The sequence below is a fragment of the Bombyx mandarina genome, chromosome 24 (genome assembly GCF_030267445.1).
Source record: "Bombyx mandarina strain Sakado chromosome 24, ASM3026744v2".
Classification (NCBI taxonomy): Eukaryota; Metazoa; Arthropoda; class Insecta; order Lepidoptera; family Bombycidae; genus Bombyx; species Bombyx mandarina.
The window spans coordinates 462,957-488,674 of record NC_143230.1 but is presented as its reverse complement, the minus strand read 5'-3'; the positions used below and the strand labels follow the sequence as shown (position 1 = coordinate 488,674).

The following is a 25,718-nucleotide window of genomic DNA, read 5'->3' as shown; positions in this document are numbered from 1 at the left end:
GATGAACTATCAAAAGTCCCCGACGTGCGGAAACAAGCTCAGCTAGAAGCTGCCGAGCTGCGTTGCTCCAAGCTGCAGCACGAGATCGACAGCATCATGGCCGGACAGGTACGCCGGACCACAATGACAAATAACCTTAAACGTTTCGAAGTGAAAAGTGCGAGAGATTTTTTTTCTAAAGTAGGGTACTTAGTTTTTTGTGAGTACCCCAATTTCACCGTCTTATGATCTTATGATTCTAAATTCGCTACAAAAAGTTGTTCATCTATAATAATGGTAAAAGGACTTTATAATAAAAAAATCTAAATAATATAATAGCTGCTTGTTATGAAATTCTCTCATATTTCTCACTTTCTTTTTAAAATATATATATATTTTTAATATATCACTTTATTATGATAGAAACACAATAGTAAATTTTAATATCGGAGTACAAGAGTGCAAAGGTTCTATATTTTGCTGCCGAATCGTTTTATTTATTTCCGTTTCGTAACACCCGGAGTCACTTCATCTTTTTGTTAATAAGTTTTAATTTTAATATTTCATGACACACGCAATTGAGGACCAAATTAAGTTATTCCTATCGCGGACACTGTTACTTGGGACTGCTACAAATAATATACTAATTATGCAATTAAAATTTTGTTTTTGAGTTTTTATTTATACTATAAGAAAAAATTTAAAACACTATTTCGACTGTAGTTTATCTGCGTAAATCAAACAATCATTAGTGGGACTGATACTTAGTCGGCTATTGTCAATGTTATTGTAGTAGCACCAGCCGAGATCTTGCTCGTGATTTAATATTCTGTCACTAATGTTAATGTACATAAGTAACGATAATAGGCATGAGCGTCCCGCGGGGGGTTGGGGGGATGGTCGAGTTAGTGCAAAGTTTCGATAAACGCGGACGGCTTCATGCGAGAGTGCACATCACATGTTTTCTCAAGTTTTATTGAAGGTGGACAGCGATCGAAGTAAATCGATTCAGACAGCACGCTAACTGATCAGCATTCTATTCTATCTATATTTTGTAGTCGTCGTGGCCTAACGGATAAGACGTCCGGTGCATTCGTGTTGAGCGATGCACCGGTGTTCGAATCCCGCAGGCGGGTACCAATTTTTCAAATGAAATACGTACTCAACAAATGTTCACGATTGACTTCCACGGTGAAGGAATAACATCGTGTAATAAAAATGAAACCCGCAAAATTATAATTTGCGTAATTACTGGTGGTAGGACCTCTTGTGAGTCCGCGCGGGTGGGTACCCTGCCCATTTCTGCCGTGAAGCAGTATGCGTTTCGGTTTGAAGGGTGGGGCAGCCGTCGTTACTATACTTGAGACCTTAGAACTTGTATCTCAAGGTGGGTGGCGCATTTACGTTGTGGATGTCTATGGGCTCCAGTAACCACTTAACATCAGGTGGGCTGTGAGCTCGTCCACCCATCTAAGCAATAAAAAAAAAAAAAAACAGCCAACAGACGTCCACTGCTGGACATAGGCCTCCTCCAAGCCTCGCCACAAAGATCGGTCCTCCGCTGCTTGCATCCAGCGGATCCCCGCGAACCTCAATAGGTCGTCGGTCCGTTTTGTGGGAGGGAGGCCTATTCACGTTACGTCTTCCGGCATACATTTAACATCGGCATACCAGAGCTTTACTCCCCTCAGCGGATTAGTAATTTTGTTTCACCATATAAAGTAGCAAAAAACACAAATATCAGATATTTGCGCGATGTCGTAATGTCAAGGTTAAACACGAGGCGTAGGCTCACGAGTGTGCAACCTGAGTTGTTACAAATGTACTTACATCATAAACGTTAAACGTAGGTAACTTCAGTCATCTGTCCCCCATAAAAAGTACTGGAACTTTATTAATGAACAGACGATTAAAAATCGTGAAAATTCACCAAAACTGGTATGAACCAAGGACACGCGTGTCTTGGTTCACTTCTGCAACATTAATTCTTCGTTCTAATTAAACTATTGACATTGGAATAATCGATACTTATGATTACTTTATAATTTATTAATGCGAGCTGTAGTCGTGTGTTCAAACGTTTCTATTGTACTTCTTGTGATTTTTTTTATCTTGTTCTTCTTAAAAAAACACTTTTTGGGAGATGTTCGATGTACGTTCGTTAACATTAGAAGGTACGTGTGAGATGATAGTTGCGGTCGGTTTTAAGTGTACGATTTTTACTTGTGAGTCCGCACGGGTAGAGAGCTCCGCGCGTTGCTGCCGCGAAATAGTAATGCGATCAGGTTCGAAGGACCATACAATCATACCGTGCAATGGAAAGCTAGACCTCGCGATTCAAGGTTGGTGGCGGCTCTCACGGTGCTATCTCCATCAGCTCTGGTATCATCAGGTGGTCCGTGAGTGGCCTTATAGAGAATATAGAAAAGGAGTGCAGATTGCAAATATTTTTTTCAAATTATGCTTAAAAAATACATTAAATCAATAAATAAAACATTACACCTCCTACCGTGTTGTTTGACACACACACGCATATATAATTATTATACTCTTTCGTTTATTGTTAAAGTCTGTTGTGTAATTGAGAATATATTAATATTGTTAGTATTATTTGTGTAGCCTTGGAGGAATCTGTGATCATTGTCAAAACAATAGAACCGTATTAATATTCAAACTTATAATTTAAATTAATTATGGTCGGATTTTTACCGCTAGGCGGCCTAGTTTATTTAATTACCTAGTTGTACCAACAACAACAAAAGTGATCACCAATTCTGATCATCAATCAATTGACAAGGTACGTGATAAATGTCACTTCAATTATAGGTACCAATCACAGTACAATAGTCGCCAAATCTTGTTAATGAAAAAAAAAAAAGGAATTTAAATAATAATAATACACCGAAAAATATAAAATCCGGAAAAACAAAATTTCATTTAAGTGTGACGAAACTAAATCTAAATATAATGTGTAGTTCAACATTGTTTGGTCCTCGATTGTTTTGGTGGGCGGCGAAAGTTAATTGTCTTACAACAACAGTCGTACGGAGCCCGTGCTGTCCATTGACCATTGACTAACACGCTGAGTAACGCGCGCGCCAGCCCCCCGGCTCCTCCCGAGCTGAAGCCAACTAATGGCGATGCGTGGTCCTTGTGGGTGTCGCGTCTGGGTCAGGGTCGGGATTACTAAAGCTTTATGTACCCATAATGAATTATAAATTTAATAATCTATCTATATATATAAAAATGAATTACTGTTCGTTAGTCTCGCTAAAACTCGAGAACGGCCTCTACCGATTTGGCTAATTTTGGTCTTGAATTATTCATGGAAGTCCAGAGAAGGTTTAAAAGGTTTTTAAAATTATATAAATATGAAAATGCTCGGAATGAAATAAAAATAACAATTTTGTTTTCCCTTTGATGTGTTCCTCCCTCGTCGGACGGATTCCTTTTGTTTGTTTTCAGTTTATTTAATACAAAAGTTTAGGTCTTTTATTTATCGATTGAGGTACTACGAAGTCTGCCGGGACAGCAAGTACCCAAATAAAAAAAAATGCTTTGTGTTGGTTTATAAAAAAATCACTACCATTTTGTTCTAAACGAAATTTGACATCGATTTGGAGGTTTGAAGGCCAAAACTAGTCAAGTCACCCACGCGCTAGCAAAGATCACGTTTCGTTCGTTACGTCATGTCGTAAAGCGTCTGCTTCTGTGCATGCTGTTTTATTTGTGACGTCACCGAGGTCAGTGACCGTTGTACAGTCAGCGTAATAAATAACCTCGCATCGACTTTGTGTGTCGTATAGGAGACGTCCGATGTGTGACCCATGTTATGTTGGGTTTGATGCTATAATCATTTATAGTTCTAATTGGTCAAGTGGTGTCACATGCAAGCAGCACTAATTTAAAGTTGTGTTAAAACTGTGTTCAATGGTTTATATTACGTTGAGTTCAGAGATAGGAAGTCTTCATGGCGTATGTTTTGTCAATCACGAAGCTATGGACAAACTAATAAGCCAAACGTCATAGAAACAGATTCAGTGTAAAGATGATTGACTTTCGCCCGCCTTACGGTGGTTGTTGTCGTGTCTGTGCTGCTCACGGTACCCGATCGAGGCGTGTGGAGGTTCGGATCAGAACGTAACATTGAAACGGTACGCCGCTTAAAGATTGCTTTACCCATAAATCACGATCTCCACACGAAGCTTTCGAGTGACGACGCGATCAGCTTCATAGTACTCCGCTTTTAGCCCGAGCCGACCTCACCCGCGCCGTCCACGCCGCGCCTTAACACTCGCACCCGGAGCAGCCTCGACAAGAGCCCCCTCTCGCACAACACGGGCTTCCTCAGCGGCCTTCCGCGCTCCCTGAGCAACCTCACCGGACAATCCTTGAGGAACCTTCGGCAGGCGCGCCAGAGCAACAAGAACCAGCAAGAGAACCAACCTCCGCTCGTGCGACAGAATTCGGACGATGACACCAAGCGACGTCACGCGCACAACAATACAGTGCCTCTGGTGCCGACCACTTGTCTGGATAACGTGACCCCTCCCCCTCTGCCGCCGCGTTCGATCGAGAGACCAAAGAGGAGCCCGTTGAGCCCACCGACCACGCCGGTCAATCCCCTAGCCAAACCTAAGCCGTGCTCTACGAGCTTTGCGCAGAAGAACAACACGGGGAGGTATTACCCCGAGAGGCCTCAGTTTCCGATGCACCAGTCCATGCCGGGCTACAAGGACGACCACTCGAGGCAGTTCCGGAGGTCGTCTCACTCTCTGGACGGGGAGCTCGAGGGTCCTCAGCCCAATTCAATCGCGTTGCAGATGAGTTACCCGTTGGTGAATTTACCGCCTCCGCCGCTGCAGGTAAATTGACGGTCGGTTTTTTTAAACGAGTTCTCTTGAATTTTCCACACGATTGAAGATGTATACATTTACATTCTAAATTCATACAAAAAACACTTTATTTTTAATTTAATCAAATTGATCATCATTCATTTGTCCAATTTTTTTTTGTAAACGGTACTTTATAGTGAAATTCAGGATAACTCGTACCATGTAAAATTAGGTGGTGGAGTTAATAATATGGTACAGGTTGTTCTTAATTATTCATCTCTAATTACATTATTATTTTTTTAATTGCAAGAAGCTTTTTTACAATCACAATTTATCAATTAATCTTATTTATTGATTTTTTTTAAAAGACGTAACGAAGTTTTAGATTTCTTGTTTAGGCTTTCGTGTTTTGTCTATTCAAAGTGTTTAGGTATTTGTTTTAACTGTATGTGTGACTAATATTTTGTGTTAAAAAAACCAACAAAAAGAAAAATATTTGCGATGTGAATGCTTTATGCTATAATGCTGTAAGTCTGTATTATGCACTACACTGTTCAAACCAAAGGAAGTAAATACAGAGAGAAATAAATAGATTGAACAATTTGGTCGTTTAAAAATATGTTTCTTTTGTTTGGTTACAAGTGTGGAATTTCTTATTCAGATTCATGTATCAAAATGACAATTTATAGATATTGAATGCCATGGTGACTTCTAAAAAGGAATTAAGCAATCATTATATTATGCCGTGTTGACGCAAAGCACGCGTAAATCAATTTTCGGTTATAGCCAATAAGGTTCAGTTTTTACTGAAACCCAGTTTGATGTATACTTCTGAATCAAGAAAGTTCACCAAAAATTAAGCTGTAATAATGTGGTTCAAAGTTTAATTTTATACAGACGGACAACAGGAGTGGCGTGCCGGTGTTGCACACCAGGAGCAGGTCCTCGCCGGAGCAGCTGGATTGCGAGTTGACCAGGTGTAAGTATCTACAGTATGCGCGCGAGTTCATGTCCATCGGGGCCAGAGGCGACGCGCGGGGGGCAGCCCACCCTGCCTCCGCCCGCCTCCCCGCGTTTGTCTGACTTCTAGTGTTGTCTTTGAGAGTTGTGACGCGCGCTTATTGATACCGAAAAGTTACGCTTACGCTATTGTGTTATTTCAAGGTGAATAAACCATGACTACTCCGCTTCCAACAAGTTAACAAGTTCAGGTAGAAAAAAAACTACACTGATTCGGACTCTGATCTTCGGTTGTCTTTTCATCTGATAGTAATTGAATTGGAATTTAAAAAATATTTTTCTCTACTAGAAATAAATAAGTAATTACTTATCAAATTTATTTTATAATTTGCAAAATGACCTAGTTACATTAAACCAAATTGACAACTGTTGGCTAAATCGGTAGTTATTATCGACATTACCATAATTAATTAGGTCACAGCACTACCGCATTCCTCAGAATGGACATGAACTCGCGTGCCTACTGTAACTCGTGATCGTCATGAGACGATACATAGATACCAATTCCGAAATTCGCTAATTCACGGGGTCACTCACTTCACGGTCTCGAATGACCCTCGGCTGCTGACGCAAGTTGATTTTGCTTTAGCTTGCGTATTCATAAAAGGAAAAGTATTACCCGCTTATAAAATATTCTTTGGTTACATTCTGATGAGCGGTTCCACTTGGACGCAAATTTATACAAAGTAACGTTAGTAGCTCTACACGGTCGCGAGCTCGCAATGTATGACGGTCTTACCTCATAACTAATCAGTTGTTTTTATTTATATAGCGAACACGCTGCCCGGCGCCGCCCCCGCGGCCCCTACGCCCACCCCGCCCCCGCCCGGCACGCCGCCTCCCCCCTACCACACCAACACGCAGGTGACGTCACGCGCTATAAGCCGCGCCAATAAAGAAACGAATCAAAAATGGCGTCTATGCACCTGCACTGACATATGGTAGTAGGGTCAACAAATAAAAAGAAAGATAGAAAGAAAAAGTTGTTTATTGTAGAAAAATTTAAAAAAAACAAATGAGAATTTCTTTTCTTTCATTTCTCGAGGTTCTTTTCCTCTTCAAAGTATTTAATAACGTTATATACACGAATTCGCGTGCAACATTGTGAAGGACTTTCCTCGTTTGTGAGAGGCCAAACATATTATTTACCAGTCAGAACTGATATTTCTTCTGCACGCAGTACGCGCCGTGTGCGACTAAAGACAGCAATAGTTTAGAGTGAGAGCGCATGATCGCAGCCGCCATTTTAGATTCGTTTCATTATTGGCGCGGCTTTAACTGACATTTGTTCACTCAGCCATAACGAGGTGTTCTGCTAACTAAACATTATTATATTCAACCCGATGAGTAGGTAATTAAATTAAATTTAAAGATCTTGAAATATGCGTAATGATAGTTATTGTTTTGATTACTTGTACTGGAGATCTTTGGCTCATCCGCGAGTGTACCACTGTCGGAAATACTCCGACCTCAATTGTTATTCGTTGTGCAGCCGTGTGCCGATCCCCAGAGGGCCATCATCTCAATGGAGGAGGATGACTCCCCCGCCTCGGTGAGTAGACTTACTTATGAGATTTTGATACATTTACTCGATGACTGCATCCTTAAACTTTTTGTACTTTGGCAGGACACGTCGACATACTCCGGGCTGTTCTCGAACCTGCGGTCGGTGCGCGAGTCCAAGGCCAGGACCGCGGTGCTGCTAAACTGGCTACTGGGAGAAAGGAGGTAGGTTCACCTCATAATCCTCGAGTTTACTCTTTTATTTATTTATTTTTATTGCTTAGATGGGTGGACGAGCTCACAGCCCACCTGGTGTTAAGTGGTTACTGGAGTCCATAGACATATACAGCGTAAATACGCCACCCACCTTGACATATAAGTTCTAAGGTCTCAGTAGAGACATAACGGCTACCCTATCCTTCAAACCGAAACGCATTACTGCTTCACGGCAGAAATAGGTTGGGTGGTGGTACCTACCCGCACGGACTCACAAGAGGTCCTAACACTAGTACCACCTTTCGCAACTTCGATAGTGTGTTGTGTCTCGTCAGATGCGCGTGCGCCAGTCTGCTGCTGATCCTGACGGACGCGTACCGGTCGGCGAGTGGCGTGACGGCGGCCACGCTGCGCCGCTGGGCCTACGAGATACACTCCACGTTCCTCATGCCCAACGCGGTGAGCCCCCCCCAACCCCCCGCACCACGCACGCAACCAGCCGGGCACTAATGTGGGCGCTGTTACAGGTTCTGCAGCTGAATGGCGTCGACGAAAACATGGCGAATGAAATCGAACATATCCTAGTTAACGGTGGGTCCAATACTGTCACACACCTCACGCAGGGTTTGAGTGTGGTGTGTGACCCCGAGGCCTGTCTGTCCCGCAGAGCACGACAAGGAGGAGCTGGTTCGCAACGTGTTCCGCAAGGCGCGGCAGAAGGCGAAGGAGGAGCTGAGCTCGCAGCTGTCGGAGTTCCAGGTGAAGCGGCAGGTGGGGCTCGGCACGCTGTACGGCCCGCACGACGCGCTGCTGGAGCGCTGCGACCTGGACAAGGCGCAGGTGAGGGGGGCAGGATACCGTCGAGGCGGAGGCACTTAGAACGCGGAGGGTCGAAATCCGTGCTGTAGGCCAGACTTCGTAGTTTGACGAATACGTCAACAGGTTTAGCGGCCGGCGAGGCGAGGCTCACCGTCCAGTCCGGGCAGTTCCGTGTCCCGGTCGCACAAATAGCACCGGATTGGTCACTTCTGCGAGTGACTGTCTCGCAGAAGGAGGTGGCAAAATAACAGACTGAGAATTCTTCCCTCTCCACACGATTCGTTGTCGCCGAGCTTGTGGGGTGAACTAACGTGCAGTACGACAACAGTTCTACGGAACTGCTTGTACTACTGACTGCGTAAATTCCCCCGCCCCATCCCTACCCGGAACAGGGATGGGGCGTTGAGCAAGTGCAGGGGAGTCGTTTAGTAAGTAGGCTTTTACCATCACCATTTACCGCGCCCCATAGCATCGGGAACCTCGTAGGAGTGTCCACACACATGGCCCTGAGCCACTACATGGATGCAATGATATATTTATTTCCCTGTGCTTACTCCTCCGACACGGACCGACTACTATAATAACCAGAGGTGGAGTAGGTAGATTGATTTAAGGTCGTTGACGTCAAACGTAGAATATAATATAGATATGCCTCCAAAATACCGGAACTTCATATTTATTGTGATATTTGTTCCGGAATTTTGAAATTAACATGAATCTGTGCTTAAGATGAAAAAAGTATTAATAATATTAATCTATGCTACCAGTGCTAGCTAATGGTGAAAAAAATCAGTATTTTACTTTATACAAAAGCACCTTGGAATAGTTACACCGTAATTTGTCCCTTTTTGTTGAATTAGAAATAACGCTTGTCGGTATGAGACAAAACTTAGACAGGGCTTGTTGTTACTTTTTTATCTCATAAATATGGAAATTGTATTAAAAATATATTTTTTCGATTTAAAAGAATAATCATTATGGATAAAATGACGTGTCCACATTATAATATCTTGACGCAAGTATATAAAATCAATCTACTTATTCCGACCACTGGTGATAACACATCATGAATAATCATTTCTGAGCCGATTTAATATTTTGTCTCTGTTGATTTTATCTATTGGATGTTGAGCATCGCACTCGGCCCGCAGGAGCTGGTGGTGGTGGAGCAGGTGATGACGTCACAGCTGCGCGCGGTGAGCGCCGCGTCCCCCGCGCCCGCCGTCCCCGCCCCCGCCGCGCCCGCCGCGCAGGACGCGCACAACACGCTGCTGGCCGCGCTCATCGCCGCCGCGCTCGCGCTGCACTGTCGGTGGGTGCTGACGCTGTCGGTGCTCTGCTCGGTGGAGCTGCGGACTTAGCTCATATTCATTTAAAGAAGCACTTTGTTATACTCATTCACTGAAATTTACTGGTTGTAGGACCTCTTGTGAGTTCGCGCGGGTAGGTACCATCACCCCGCCTATTTCTGCCATGAAGCAGTAATGCGTTTCGGTTTGAAGAGGGGAGGGGGTTGGGCAGCCGTTGTAACTATACTGAGACCTTAGAACTTATATCTCAAGGTGGGTGGCGTATCTACGTTGTAGATGTCTATGGGCTCCAGTAACCACTTAACACCAGGTGGGCTGTGAGCTCGTCCACCCATCTAAGCAATAAATAAAAAAATGATACATACAGTACACAGTTTCCAAAATTACTTATGTTATTTAAATTAACAGATATTCATCGCTCATTCACTGACTGAAAAAAACTTCAAAATTAATTTAAAAAATTAGAATAAATTAACTCTTGTTGTAGAATATGTTAGTACAATGTGCCTCGTTAAGGTCACGCGGAGGGCTCACGCGAGCTCGTATTGCAAAATCATTAATCGCTTTGGCGAACACCCTGTACGGCACATACAGGGTGTAACGCCAATTTGCCGAAAGAAAATTCTCTATTACTTTCCGCTCGACACTACGCGGCGCTGCACCAAAACATTGTGCCCAGTCCAGGCACTGCTGCATTATTTTTTTTGCTAAGGTGTGTGGACGAGCTCACAGCCCACCTGGTGTTAAGTGATTACTGGAACCCATAGACATCTACAACGTAAATGTGCCACCCACCTTGAGATAAGTTCTAAGGTCTCAGTATAGTTATTGCAAATAGCAAATTGACGAATGTTTAAAGCAAACATATTAAATACTATAAATGTTGTCGTCCCTGCGTCACGGATGTACAGAACACTTCCTAGTGATTAATTAATTGTAATCATTATCGCCAGTAAAGAATATCGATATAGATAGTAAATGAAAATGAAATGTACGTAATTAGTTGTTTGTAAACGTATTTTTATCTTAACTGATAAAGGTCATAACTAGTCGCGTTATCTCAGTAGCCGGAGCAGCGCCCGCCGCGGCGGACTCTGCGTTTTCCCAACTAAAATAAAAATAACTTAAGAAGTGCTAATAAGCAATAACGGTTCATTTGGTGTAGAGTGTCAGTGAAATGGAAGCGAGGGAAGTGAGGAGGAGATGGTGGCAGGCATCTATCATGAAAAAGAAAGTAAAAAAAGTAAAGTAGGTACGTTTCTAACGAACGTTCAAGAACTATTCATCAATATTGAAAGAAATATTATATTGCATTTTGAGGTTCTTCTAATGATTGTACTTTTTGAAGTGAAACTTCTTTAGAATGGTTGTGATTTCAAACTCGATGAAACTCGATGAAACGAAACGAAAAAATAAGTGCGCCGCGATTGGCTCGCCGAAGCGGCTCCGAGCGGCGCCGACAAGTCACGAAGCGCTCCACGCGGCCTCGCGTCCCCGACTAGTTCAGTGTTTGTGACGTCCGTGCACGCGTCGTGGCTCTCGGAGCGCCCTGAGATACTTTCATTTCTATTTAGATTGTTATCAACAAATGTCGCTGCCAATAAATTCAACAATTCCTGAATCGCGGTGACGAGATGTTACACATTTGATAGACGTTGCACTGCAATATGGTTGACTTTTGCGATTATTTTAATTTTTTATAAGTTTCATTTCTACCGTGTGTTACTTGCACACACACACATATTTTTTTCGTCTCCGTTCTGAGTCTGCGACGGTGACGTTCTGGCGAGCACTTAGCGAGTTAGATCCCTGTCGGTCCCCAGGCCCGCGTCCGTGGCCGCCGCCGTGGGGGGCGCCCGCGCCTCCTTCCTGCAGAGGGACAAGCTGTACAAGCAGAGGGTCAAGCAGATCATGAAGCAGCATCCGCAGCCGGTGAGTCGCCAGCGCAGCCCGCCGCGGATATTTCAATTCACTTGAAAGCCAGCGGGTGGATAGATAACCGTTTTTTAATTTTTAGAAATTGTGAATTTAATAACTCAACATCTATATCGTTGAGACTGTACAAATTTGCTAAACATCAAAACGATTCTATAGAGCCCCCCGCTCACCGCTCCGCCTGTTGCAGTTCGTGGTGAGGGGCCACCACCTGCAGCTGCAGGCGCTGACGTCGGTGGGGCACTGCCACCGCTGCGACCACGTCATCTGGGGCCTGGCGCCGCAAGCCTACGTGTGTGCCGGTAACGAACCCTCCCCCCCGCCCTCACTACCCGCACTACCCGCACTACCCGCACTACCCGCACTACCCGCACTACCCGCACTGCGACACTGGAACTCTATAGATCTTTTGTTTAGATTGCAAGCTGCGGGTCCACCGCGCCTGCGCCAAGTCCGTGGAGGAGGGCTGCTGCCTGGACGGGGAGCACCACACCAACAGGATATCGCGGTTCATGGAACGGATGCATCCCAACAATCAACCCAACGGTGGGTATCGGTCCAGATGAGCCCCCGGGCCCCTCCTGCAGTGGAAATCGCTGGTGACTCTAATGAATATCATTAGAAGGTGGTTCTTAGAAGAAGTGGTTACTGGAGTCTATAGACATCTATAACGTAAATGTCGCCACTCACATCGAGATATGAGTTCTAAGATCTCAGTATAGTCACAACGGTTGCCCCGCCCTTCAAACCGAAACGCATTACTGCTTCACGGCGAAAATAACCGTGCAGGCTCACAAGAGGTCCTATCACCAAAAACAGAAACAGAAACTTCAAAGAACAGTATAATAACTTATACTACTTATTTGATATTTTTGACTGCAAAACACGAGGAGCCGAGTGCAGCCCGTCTGATAATTCCATTTTAAGATCTGAGATCAAAGTCTTTATTGTATAGCGATAATGGTTGTCCTAACTGCGAATCAGTCACGATAAAATTAAAAAGGGTCCATCCGAGGGTCCGAATAACTTCTAATTGTGTTAAATTCTACGTATAAGCCGCGCCTATAAAGAAACGAATCTAAAATGGCGGCTGCGATCATGCGCTCTCACTCTAAACTATTGCTGTCTTTAGTCGCACACGGCGCGTACTGCGTGCAGAAGAAATATCAGTTCTGACTGGTAAATAGTATGTATGGCCTCTCACAAACAAGGAAAAGTCCTTCACAGTGATGCACGCGAAATCGTGTATAACGTTATTAAATACTTTGAAGAGGAATAGAATCTCGAGAAATTAGAGAAAATAAATTCTCATTTGTTTTTTTATATTTTTTTACAATAAACAACATTTTCTTTCTATTTTTTTATTTGTTGACCCTACCCTCTGTCAGTGCAGGTACATAGACGCCATTTTCGATTCGTTTCTTTATTGGCGCAGCCACACAGCTAGCGGGTTCTTATATGGATCTTATCACTTCCCTAAAAACATTAATTGTTATTCTAACAGCTCAAGACGTGAACGACAAGAAATCAAGAAAGGCTTCGGGCACGGCGCATTTCCTCAACAGTGAGTATAATTGTTTTTTTTTATATATGTCGTAGATAACGACTCCAGTTATAAAATGTAGGGTAGACGCCGTAACGCCAGAATATAGAATGGCAGTACGTGGACAGAGTCGTCACAGTCAGTCTCAGGCAGTCAGTCTGTCAGTCAGTCCGTCAGTCAGTCCGTCAGTCGGCTATTTGAAACGCAACTGTCGGCATACCCTGTCACTGTGAAAATTATTTGTTGAGAGTTTCAATAATTATTATTCAAAAGCTTTTATTCACTTTCCGAATACGAATGATGACAGTACTACTGAAGTGTTAGTCAAATTAAACCACCCGCACAGTTTTAAAAACACTATCAGTTTATTGTCTTATATTATATTAAAGCACAAACACAAAGAAGGGGAAGAGGAAACAAATTTACAAATTTTAACTTTAAACTAACTTAAACGTTAAGCAAAACTATGCGCAAGCACTGCTACGCTGGTTAGCGGGTAAAATAAGACAAGCATCCGACGGCAACACAGGCTACGGACTGGCGGCGGCCGCAGCGTCATTGCTCACTATATATAAAGAATGTTTGTTACAAAAAACAGAAAATATTAAAAATCAATATAATTTCTAATATCGATGTATAAAATTTTATGTATCGATATTAGGGTTATCTGTGTAAGTACATAGTTACACTACACTACCGCTCAGCCATCGTTGGCGCCGTCATATACATTTAATCATATTAATGTACCTTCTATAGAGTTTATATAAAAAATCTTAAAAGAGGTTTTATTACCTCTTTTAAGATTTATTGTATAATTACTGTTGTTGTATAATATTGAATTTTATTGTATAATATTGTATAATACTGTATTATTACAGTTGTACAGGTGACATAAATGTATTTTGAATATTGAAACATTAGAAGAAGAAACATTAAAAATATTAAAACATTTATGTATAATATGAAACATAAGAACCATTGAAGCAATAGCTTTAAATATTGTTTCTCTTTATAAAGCAATTCATTTTGTGCCATAGTTTTACTGGGCTAAACTGGATGAATAAAATTTATGTTAATAAGGTTATGGTAATTTACTTAAGCGCCATCTGTTATTGTTACTAGTTACTATTTAGTTCTGTACTGTGGTCGCTAGATGGCGTCCTTTCGATTAAGACTAAAGTTTTCCTTTTGTCGCACGCAGTGGAACGCAGTTTCCGCAAGACTGAAGACGAGGCACCCTGGGACGCGATCCTCGCACCAGCTCAAGGTAAGTCTAGCACAGTCTAGACGTGTAAGATATAAGCATTTTGTACGTGAGCGCCATCTAGTGTGAAAATGCATGCACTGGGATTTATGTCTCTGACCTTCGGTAAGGGTGGTTGCTTCGAGGAATTGTTTCATCAAGGCCCGGACGAACTCGTAAAGTTAAGTATCCGGGCAACGGCTAGCCAACACGGAATACAAGGTATCTGACAAATGCGTGAATCGCGCTAGTGACATTATCAAGATTAGTTTACTTAAATAGGCGTTCGGAACAACAACATCCATTGCTCTTGCTAGGGCTAGTGTTAGCAACGTCCTCAGTTTAGATCCTCGTGAGCTCACCCACTCGCTCAGGTTACGCTGCCATAATCCTCCAAAAGGTTAGCTTAGGTAGGATAAAAAAAAGAACATTTGGACCGTCGGTCTATCCGTCTACCGAGCAATACCACCCTGTCTATGGAAGATCTTCCCTTTGCATTATGGTACTGGCTGATGTCCACTGACACATTGCTCTGCCGCTCGGTGACCCCCCCCCCCCTTCTCCTCTCCGTGAGTGAGAGCTCGTCTCGTCTTTTCTAATAAATCTTAAATCTCTATATATAAAAATGAAAACTCGAGAACGGCTGGACCGATTTGGCTAATTTTGGTCTTGAATTATTTGTGGAAGTCCAGAGAAGGTTTAAAAGGTAGATAAATATGAAAATGCTCGGTATTAAATAAAAAATAACAATTTTGTTTTTCCTTTGATGTGTCCCCCGTCGGACGGATTCCTTTTGTTTGTTTTAAGTTTATTTTATACAAAAGTTAAGGTCTTTTATTTATCGATTGAGGCGCTGCGAAGTCTGCCGAGTCAGCTAGTATCTAATACAGGGTGGCCCATAAGTCCTTTGATATGAAAAAAAATTTATTAAAATAAAACTAATTACATTATGAATTAAATTTTTATTTACATAAAAAGCTTAAAAAACGGGAATTATTTTTTGAAAATAACATCTCCTAAATGTAATCCGTTGCGATCACGGCACTCTTGCAAACGACGTCTAAAATTGTCGATGACTGCGCGGCACGTCACTGCTGAAATGCTTGTCATTTCTCTGCGGATGTTTTCTTTTAGGGCCTCAATTGACCGCGGGTTTGTGTCGTATATGTCGGCGTTAAGCCAGGATTTACACACATAACTTCTTTTACAATGAAAATACAATACAATTCTATAAAACTTTAACATTACTTGTTTACAACAAAAAGCCACGCCTGAGTTATTCAGTGGTTTTTACACAATTAGCCATTTTGTGTTGGTTATAGCAACTACAACTTCTTTTATACAAACAAATGTAATTACTGCGAAACAATTCACAAAACATAGCTTAATATTCAAAATACATATTTTAGTGATTTTACATGACTCACATTTAATTTACTTTACATGAATTACTTTTAAGTAATATTAACTAACATTGTTATTATCCAGCCTAATAATAGATGGCGCCAACAACATAATTGCATAACAATTACAATACTGAATTAAATTATTAGTAGTGTTAATTATAATATAAATTATTATTAATATTTGTGCTTTATTCATATTTAATCATTTATACAGTCATTTGGGTTTTTAAACAATAATATAAACATTAAACATATTCTGAACATTTTCACATCAAAACAGTGTCTGCTAATTATTAAATATGGTAGAATAACAGTTTTGTTGCTAATAATAAATAAATATTAACATATAATAAATTAATCTATATATTATTATGTTAATTATTGCCAACAGTGGCGTTTGCGCCCATACGGCCATACTGATTCCAGCGCGTCCCTTGCGCTGTTTTAGCATTTCACATAACAGTAAACAAGGCATATCCCCTACTGGGATCTGCCCAACACACAAGGCACCATTCACCCTTACGAGATCTAGCTAACACACAAGAGGATTACCCAACGGGATTTACCAAACACACAAAGCATCACCCATACGAGTCTAGTTAACTCGCAAGCCATCACCCTTACAGGATCTAGCCAACTTACCAGGCATCACCCTTACGGGATCTAGCCAACACACTCGGCATCACCCATTCGGGATCTAGCCAACCCACAAGGCATCACCCACTTGGGATCTAGCCAACCCACAAGGCATCACCCTCTCGGGATCTAGCCAACCCAAAAGGCATCACCCATTCGGGATCTAGCCAACTCATAAGGCATCACCCATTCGGGATCTAGCCAACTCATAAGGCATCACCCATTCGGGATCTAGCCAACTCATAAGGCATCACCCATACGGGATCTAGCCAACTCATAAGGCATCACCCATACGGGATCTAGCCAACTCATAAGGCATCACCCATACGGGATCTAGCCAACAAGACCAGGTTTAAGGATTCGCATGGTGGCCCGCCAGCGTTTTAGGAAGGATAATTTGATAGGAAAATAAAAGTAGATACCATAACAAATTATAAATCATTTTACAGCAGAACAAATCTCTCTGCCCATACGGTCAATTTGTCAGTTATCAGAATCCTCTGACATTAAGAGGATAGATTTACCTATATCAAACCGTTACCATTACTAAACCTTTACCTTTACCAAAACACATTAGATGACAGAGACCGCTCGTCCATCCATTTTTTACCAGCTGATTCAATTTCCCCTAATTCATCATTCAGCGGACCATTTTCAATTTGCTTTATTTTAATGACTGGTAGGGAACATCATCCTTCTAATGCCTCTGCATTTTTGTTTTATTGTTGTGCTGCAGCTTTTAATCAACTGTAATTCTTAAAGCTGCCTGTCAGATCTTATTAATTGATATTTTACAAACATGTGACATTTATGACCCATCAATAAGTTCAGCATGCCTGTTGACCATGCTCGCTCTCTTTGCAATAATGTGGTACTGAATTTCATATTGTTCACAAGTTTTTGAAACTCCTGAATTATCTTTTATCTTGGTGAATTTTTAAAAGTGACAGGTTTCCAAAAATGGAACTAAGATTTTAAAAACAGAAATCACATAGAGATCTGTGCCATCCTTTTTCTTGACTAATAATAAAGCAGCACCCCCACTAGAAACCTAGGGTGCAGAGAGTTAATCACTCATCCAAAAATAAATAATTATGAAAGGAAAAGTAAATAATATGGAGCTGCTGAACAGGGATGAGCTGTCTCTTATTATGGCATATTATTAAAAGTTTATTTTTATTTTTATTGTAATATGCTTGAACTCCTCACAATAAACAGGAGACATACAGTATGTACAGCGTTGTACTATCCTATCCAAATTAATTATTTCAAATCCAACTTTTATCTGCCTGATCATCATCTATGAGACATGATTTGCAAAAGTTACATGATGATTGAATAATGACTCCAAACTTGAGCGTTCACTGGATAGAAACTTATAAAAATAGATATGTTCTCCTCAAAGAGTGCAACACTGAGAAGTTATTTTTAAAAGATTAAAACCTATTAGGATGTCAGCAAGACTGTCAGTATTACCATATGAAATTCTATAATAGTTCTAGTATTTTTCTCCATTAAAAGTCACAATGCTTTGTTTTGAAATCAGTTGACCCCTTATGCTCAAAAACTTTACATGAAGTTGTTTAGCTTACTAAATTAGATCTGCAATGATTTAAGTCTTAATTGTGGTGATACGTTTGTCATCTTGACGGCGGTAACAAGTTTTCTCGAAATTACGCAAGTGACGCAGTAACCACATTTAAAACCTTAGTGTTACTAAAAGTGCCACGAAAACTGAAGGAATCATTATGTGATTGTGATAAAACTGAGTTATGTTTAGACATTATATTTAGAGTACATTTTCAATTTGACGCTTTCGGAACGTTTTTAGAATCGATATTATTTAGGAAGCGAAATACATACCACAGCGTATTTCTCAATAACTTGGATCGAATAAATTTAAGATAAATACCTGAAATCAGTATTTTTACCATCTCAGCGTCAGTAGCTTTTCCAAAACATCCACGGTCTAGAACTCATTTTAAATATCCACAACTTTACTGAATGCATGGATCAGTTCGTCCCTCACTTGCTCCAATGCGGTTCAATACAAAGACCAGATATCGGCTTATGTCTTGCTTGCTCTTTTGAACTCGATGTTCATGCGATGAAACAATTAGCTTCATGATAGTTTCGTCCACATTTCCGCATCGGTCTTGATGTCACGCCCTCATCGGAGTTGAACGGCGGCAAATAAAAGTTATAATGCCACTACAAGGGTACAGCATTTGCAGCTATCATCACTTTTCGCCTTTTTAATACAGGTTGAGAGACCCATCACTTGTTCAACAGTGGGCTACTTCATTCGGAGGCTTACGATTAATTTTGGGGCTGCGATCCCACTTCTGATGTCGGCGTTAAGCCAGGATTTACACACATAACTTCTTTTACAATGAAAATACAATACAATTCTATAAAACTTTAACATTACTTGTTTACAACAAAAAGCCACGCCTGAGTTATTCAGTGGTTTTTACACAATTAGCCATTTTGTGTTGGTTATAGCAACTACAACTTCTTTTATACAAACAAATGTAATTACTGCGAAACAATTCACAAAACATAGCTTAATATTCAAAATACATATTTTAGTGATTTTACATGACTCACATTTAATTTACTTTACATGAATTACTTTTAAGTAATATTAACTAACATTGTTATTATCCAGCCTAATAATAGATGGCGCCAACAACATAATTGCATAACAATTACAATACTGAATTAAATTATTAGTAGTGTTAATTATAATATAAATTATTATTAATATTTGTGCTTTATTCATATTTAATCATTTATACAGTCATTTGGGTTTTTAAACAATAATATAAACATTAAACATATTCTGAACATTTTCACATCAAAACAGTGTCTGCTAATTATTAAATATGGTAGAATAACAGTTTTGTTGCTAATAATAAATAAATATTAACATATAATAAACTAATCTATATATTATTATGTTAATTATTGCCAACAGTGGCGTTTGCGCCCATATATACTTTAGCCTTAAGGTAGCCCCACAAAAAAAAATCCATCGGGGTCAGATCTGGACTACGTGGAGGCCAGGAAATGTCTCCTCTCTTAGAGATAACTTTGCCAGGAAAAAGTTGACGGATAACGGGCATAGCAGTGTTAGAGGTGTGAGAAGTGGCCCCATCCTGTTGAAACCACGTCCTGGCATTAAAGCCTGAAAAGTTTTGCAATTCTGGTATGAAAAACTCTTCGATCATAGCCACATATCGCTCCGACGTAACAGTAATTGCGCGCCCTCTGCCATCCTCAAAGAAGTAAGGCCCTAGGATACCATGGGCTGACATAGCGGCCCAAACAGTCACTTTCGGACTATGTAAGGGCTTCTGATGCTTAAGTTTTGGATTGATGGGGCTCCAATAGCGGCAATTTTGTTTACTAACATGCCCGTTAAGATGGAAATGAGCCTCGTCAGAGAACATTATGTTATTGAAGGAAGTAAACCGATTCAACATTTCATTCGCATAATTTTGTCTTTGAATACCGTCAGTTTCCTTTAATTCTTGAACCAACTGAATTTTGTAAGGGTGCATATGTAAATCTTTCTTCAAAATCCGTTGTAACGATGTCCTGGATACGTTTAATGCTCTGGCGCGCTTACGAGTTGACTGTGTCGGATTTTCGCGAATAGACTGTGTCACTGTGTCTATGTTTTGTTCCGTACGTGACGTCCTTGGGCGACCCAACCGCGGTTTATCTAACGTCGAACCGGTCTCCTCGAACTTAGCAACCCAGTTCTTAATCGTTTGAAGAGTTGGAGTGTCGTCAAAGTTGTGTAAACCTTTGTGTTCTCGAAATTTACGCCGCGCAACGGTTGCCGAATTGTCGTTTTTATAAAACTCGCGCACACAAAACACACGGTCCGCTCCGGTAAAACGCTCCATCGCGACTAAATTCCCAGAAACTGAAGTTACTCCCCCCGCTTCCCCTGCACCGTTCACGCGCGCCCTGTTCGTTTTATTCAAATTTTACTTTTCAAAGGACTTATGGGCCACCCTGTATAAATCAACATTTGGTGAATCATATTATATCAGCGGTAGTTCGCGGCCGGACCGCATCGACACATGGCCATTATCGCTTAGGACTCGATCATAAACATTGAAATTATATTTAGAGTAATGTAACATTAAATTGTTTGTAGGCCAACGGAAACTTATTATTAGGTAAAACAAAATAACGAAATGATTAATGGAGTTTGGAATTTTTTTTCGTAACTCGACGAATTGTTTCACTGAAAAATAATGACAGTAGCTTGTGTAGGCGCCGACGGGTGTCGCTGGAGGATGCTAATTTTTCACTCGAGACAGAAATAATTCGGAAACTTGTTCGGGTGAATCATTCCACGTAAAGTTTTCACGACGTCCGTGGAAGCTCTCCGTCGCTCTGGTCACACCGGCCTGTAAACTGAAAGGCTGAAAGCTCGGTTCCGCAGTGACGGCCGAGCTTTCGCGCCGCGCTCACGTCCCGAAGCGACGCCGCGTCGGTTCCCGAAAACAAATTACGAAAAGAAACGAAATTTAAAAAAATATATAAAAATATTAATACGATTTTTTTATCTCTCGGTTAAAGTGTTCGAATTTCGAATTCTCGTCGCTGATTGGTGTGTTCGATAGTGATGTGATTTATTTTTTGTCAAGTGCAACTTTTATTGGATGTTTTCGTATCGATTAGTGAGTTGAGATAAGTTATCGGTTAATGCAAAAATAACTTTGCCACGGATATTGGTCATATTTTCGATGATGCTTACAACTTTATTTTTTTTGCACATAAAGTTTCATACAAAACAGAATAATTTTGTTAATTTTCATAAAAATACAGCATTGTGTCTTTATTAAAAGAACGATTGTTAAATTTGTTACGAAAATTTATGACATTGTAATATTGGTTTCGCGAATATCATGACTCCATCTTACGATTTTTGCAAAAGGCAAACCGATAAAAAGATACATTGGACTTAAAAAGAGTTACAACGGGCTACCTCTCAGTGTAAACCGATCTCTGACTGCCCATGATTGCGGGCTGCGAGCTAATAGCACTCCCGCTAGTAAGTGGTCTCATTTAAGAGGCTGACCGCCACCGGGCCTGATCAGGAGAGCTCATCTGTTTTGAAAATATCGCGTACATCCTCCAGCGCAGACCAGCTTCGATATATAAAGCCTTAGCGTCGTGAAGGCGTCCATAAGTCATGGCGATTCCTTACTATGAGACGGACTCAGCCTTCGATGATAAAAAACTGTAATAAAACTTACCACAACGTCTAATGCGTCTAGAAAAATCGATCTTTGTACATGAAGTTAATCGATGTTGATACTCTTAAACATATGAAGCATATAAACTTCATTACACGAATGTTTGCCTGTTATGAAATTCGAACCCACGACCTTCGGTTCAACAGTAAGGGGCACTACCTACTGTTTCACCGAGTCACTTAATTAATTTGCATTTTAAAATAATTCTAAATAATTCTAAAACAAAATATCACACACGCAAACACACTGTTCTTACAAAAAAAATTGCAATTTTTTTTTCCTACCTAAACAGAGAGCCTTGAGAGGCTATTTCAGCGTAACCTTAACTAGTAGGTGAGCTCACGGGGCTCAAACCTGACGACGTTGCTAACACGAACCCTAGCAAGAGCAGTGCTTCGCAGGATCTACCACCGGATCGGAAACGCGACCCACTGAGAAGATCCGGCGAGAAACTCAGTGGGCTGTGTCTGTGGGAAATTGAAAAATGTACATAATATGTATATATCCGTTTTGAAGCGGCGATCTCCGGGTTCGCCCATGATTAATAACACGTAGGAGTGCTTACTTAACAAAACCGATGCGCTAATTGAAAGAAAACAACACAGAAATAGTTACAATAAGTTGTATCAAGCATTTATCATAGATGAAATAGGATTTTCTTCTTCATAGTTCAAGTGTTCATTTCTGAAACGGTAAATTGGAACATGCGACCTTTTGTGTGTGTGTGTGTGTGTGTGCGTCAAACGGTTCAATTATTTGTCATGCGTTAACAGCAATTCGCATAGTTCATTGATAGTAATGATTGCTGCGATGTTGTGTGGTCGTGGCCCAGAGGGTAAGACATCCGGTGCTTTCGTATCGAGCGATGTGACAGTGCCGGTGTTCAAATCGGAGGCAGATACCACTTTGGCATGGCTGGTTGTGGCGTTGTATACCATTCAATTCACTAGAGATTAGGGCTTCAGAGTGAGATGCTGGTGGTAAGATTACTGGTGGTAGGACTTCTTGTGAGTCCGCACGGGTAGGTACCACTACCCGGCCTATTTCTGTCGTGAAGCAGTAATGCGTTTCGGTTTGAAGGGTGGGGCAGCCGTTGTAACTTAACTGAGACCTTAGAACTTATATCTCAAGGTGGTTGTCGCATTTACGTTGGAGATGTCTATGGGCTTCAGCAACCACTTAATCGGGCTGTGAGCTCGTCCACCAATCTAAGCAATAAAAAAAATGCACTTTCACGATACGCATAAAGAATTACCAGGCCCTGACTATTATTATCTATTGATATATCGGACGATGCGGCTAACTGGGCTTTATCGTAACTACCATAATATTATTGTAATATCATGTAATATCATTGTCAATCCGACACGAACCGCATCTCCAGAGGCCGTCCTCTTCCAAGACAATTTTTTGCTGGTAAAACCCAGCAGCCATCCAGTGACTTTTCATATCTATACTTCTATACTAATATTATAAAGAGGAAAGATTTGTTTGCTTGTTTGTATTGAATAGGCTCCGAAACTACTGAACCGATTTGCTACACTTTTCCCGAGTGACATAGGTATCATCATCATCATATCTTTTTTGAAAAAAAGTAGAGATCCTTACTAAAACTCCAATAATGTAACCTAAGGTGTGAAAAATTTTCCTAAAATATTCTTTACATCGCGTGCCCTGCGAAAACTATTCATGATAGAATTAAATAATGTACTACGAATATGTACAAAAAGTGTCGCGACAGCATATTTCTAACTATTATAGTTATGCATAGGCAATAAGTGTTCTTTCATTTAAAAAAATAAAACAACGTCAAATATAGTTGAAATTTTTGTTAAAGACCCGAGCGGAGCCGGAGTGGGCCGCTAGTAGTAAATATAACTAATATTGAAAATAGTACGGAAAATACATAAGAAAAATGGAAATCAAAACATTAGGACGATAAAAAATAGGGCAGTATTATTGCGCGCGACGCTAGCGGCCCGCAAACAACAATAATCCCTTGAAAAGCTGCGTTCGTGAAACTTTCTGTAAACACGTTACGTAACGCGCTGTAAGACATCAAAATAAGAGTCGAAGGGATACAGGCAAGGTCAAACTTTATAGTTTTATTGTCAAATAGCGACCCGCCCTCGCTTCGCTTCGGAAACATTAAATTTTATTATTGATAGGCGAGTCCCGCCATGTTGCGCGTGGTACGACAATGACTGCGGGTGACGCCGCGGGGCGAAGCTAGTCTAAAAAAAGTAGCCTAAGTTACTCCTTATATCATCAACTACGTGTCAGTGAAAGTCCCGTCAAAATTGGTCCAGTCGTTCCAGAGATTAGCCGGAACAGACAGACAGACAGACAGACAAAAATTGTAAAAAATGTTATTTTGGTGTATGTACCGTGTATATATTCATATGCATGTAGTGAAAAGAGGCTATTTCAATATTACAAACAGACACTCCAATTTTATTTATATGTATAGTTCAACTTTACATAAGCCCGGTGCGGACAATGGTGTTAAAAATGGTGCTTTACTGTTGGTAGGACGTCTTGTAAGCCCGCAAGGGTAGGTACCACAACCCTGCCTATGTCTGCCGTGAAGCATTAATGCGTTTCGTTTTAAAAAACAAAAATAAAAACACCATGAAAGACTTGTCGACATAACGTGATTTTCGCATCGCCCACCGTCGGCACAAGCTAGTCTGTGGCATTAGAATTACTACTATCATGACTTTCCAAAAGATGTCACTAACACAACACAACGCACCACCTTATCTAATCATCATCATTATCCTGCTTTTCTCCCAGTTACCTGGGGTCGGCACAACATGTTTTCTCCTTCCATGCTCTTCTATCATATACCATTTCTTCGCTCACAAGGGTAAGAACCCATATCGTCTTTCACGCAATCCATCCATTTCTTCTTAGGTCTACCTCTTCCTCTATATCCTTCCACATTTATAGTTAACGTTTTCTTACTAACCTCATTTTCATTTCGTCTCATCACATGTCCATACCATCCCAAACGCGCACTTCTCAGCTTCACTGTCACAGGTGCCACTTTCTGCCTTCCTCTAACATATTCATTTCGTATTCTATCCATTCGCATCTCTGCTGCATGCAATGGCCTTTCATCCGATCACCATCTAATCTAATGTCCGTGTCAGTTTGGCTTTGAGTCATTGGTTCTGTCTGATTCGTACCAAGGGGGAAGCTGTGAGTTTTCTGAAGTTCTTTGAACATTGAGCGCCGAATGGTAACAGAGCTGATTCCATCTATAGAACCACTGTATTTATACAAAAGACGTTTTCAATAATAATTTTACCGTCCATATCGTCGGGCCCTCGTATGAAAACACTCTTATTAGTGTTTGGCCAGCAGAGCTTTGAATAGTGTCCTCAGTGACTTGTATGCGCTTCTGATATTACGGTATCTCTTAAAATTATGTGGACCGTAAGCACGTCGAACTAAGATGACAAAAAAAATCTAAAACATTCGTCTTTTTTTCCGTAATTAACCCGTAAAAATTACATTTGTTTATAAAACGTATCGGACTGACTGACCTCACCCGGCGCTGACCTCGCCGCCAGAGTTAATTCAACACGTAAAGATCTTTTATAAACCGATACAACAGCGCGGTTCTAAATTATGATAGTATCTACTCGTAAACTTTTTATTTTATTGCTTAGATGGGTAGACGATCTCACAGCCCATCTTGTGTTAAGTGGTTACTGGAGCCCATAGACATCTACAACGTAAATGCGCTATCCACCTTGAGATATAAGTTCTAAGGTCTCAGTATAGTTACAACGGCTGCCCCACCCTTCAAACCGAAACACATTACTGTTTCACGGCAGAAATAGGCGGGGTGGTGGTACCTACCCGCGCGGACTCACAAGAGGTCCTACCACCAGTAAAGCACCAGCAAAACTTGTGGTGTATGGCGTTCATTTTGTTTTCCATACAATGAGTGACGTTACGACAGTCTACCCGGGGTAAAGCG

General features: G+C 41.1%; 1 protein-coding gene and 1 long non-coding RNA gene across 13 annotated transcripts in view; one reads left to right on the top strand and one right to left on the bottom strand.

Annotated features, from left to right (window-relative positions):
- The window catches only part of RhoGEF2 (Rho guanine nucleotide exchange factor 2), a 176,677-nt gene that overhangs the window by 45,572 nt on the left and 105,387 nt on the right, over positions 1-25,718 (top strand). For 6 of the 11 annotated variants that reach the window (XM_089738095.1, XM_089738094.1, XM_089738100.1 and 3 more), the window contains exons 6-20: positions 2-108; positions 4,230-4,844; positions 5,697-5,793; positions 6,607-6,698; positions 7,327-7,386; positions 7,462-7,562; positions 7,889-8,012; positions 8,081-8,144; positions 8,221-8,393; positions 9,524-9,684; positions 11,506-11,614; positions 11,808-11,919; positions 12,035-12,163; positions 13,122-13,181; positions 14,362-14,427. In XM_089738095.1, coding sequence (XP_089594221.1) covers positions 2-108; positions 4,230-4,844; positions 5,697-5,793; positions 6,607-6,698; positions 7,327-7,386; positions 7,462-7,562; positions 7,889-8,012; positions 8,081-8,144; positions 8,221-8,393; positions 9,524-9,684; positions 11,506-11,614; positions 11,808-11,919; positions 12,035-12,163; positions 13,122-13,181; positions 14,362-14,427 — 2,070 coding nt within the window. The remainder of the gene's footprint in view (position 1; positions 109-4,229; positions 4,845-5,696; positions 5,794-6,606; positions 6,699-7,326; positions 7,387-7,461; positions 7,563-7,888; positions 8,013-8,080; positions 8,145-8,220; positions 8,394-9,523; positions 9,685-11,505; positions 11,615-11,807; positions 11,920-12,034; positions 12,164-13,121; positions 13,182-14,361; positions 14,428-25,718) is intronic. The other 5 variants (XM_089738099.1, XM_089738101.1, XM_089738096.1 and 2 more) reach the window with 3 other exon arrangements.
- Positions 15,630-20,266, bottom strand: LOC149499915 (uncharacterized). Of its 2 annotated transcripts, XR_016325338.1 has the most exons (3): positions 18,447-20,266; positions 18,309-18,357; positions 15,630-17,192 (listed from the first exon to the last, which is right to left on the bottom strand). It is a non-coding gene; the product is annotated as an uncharacterized LOC149499915 (long non-coding RNA). The 2 variants fall into 2 exon arrangements; XR_016325337.1 differs by having other exon boundaries at positions 18,309-20,266.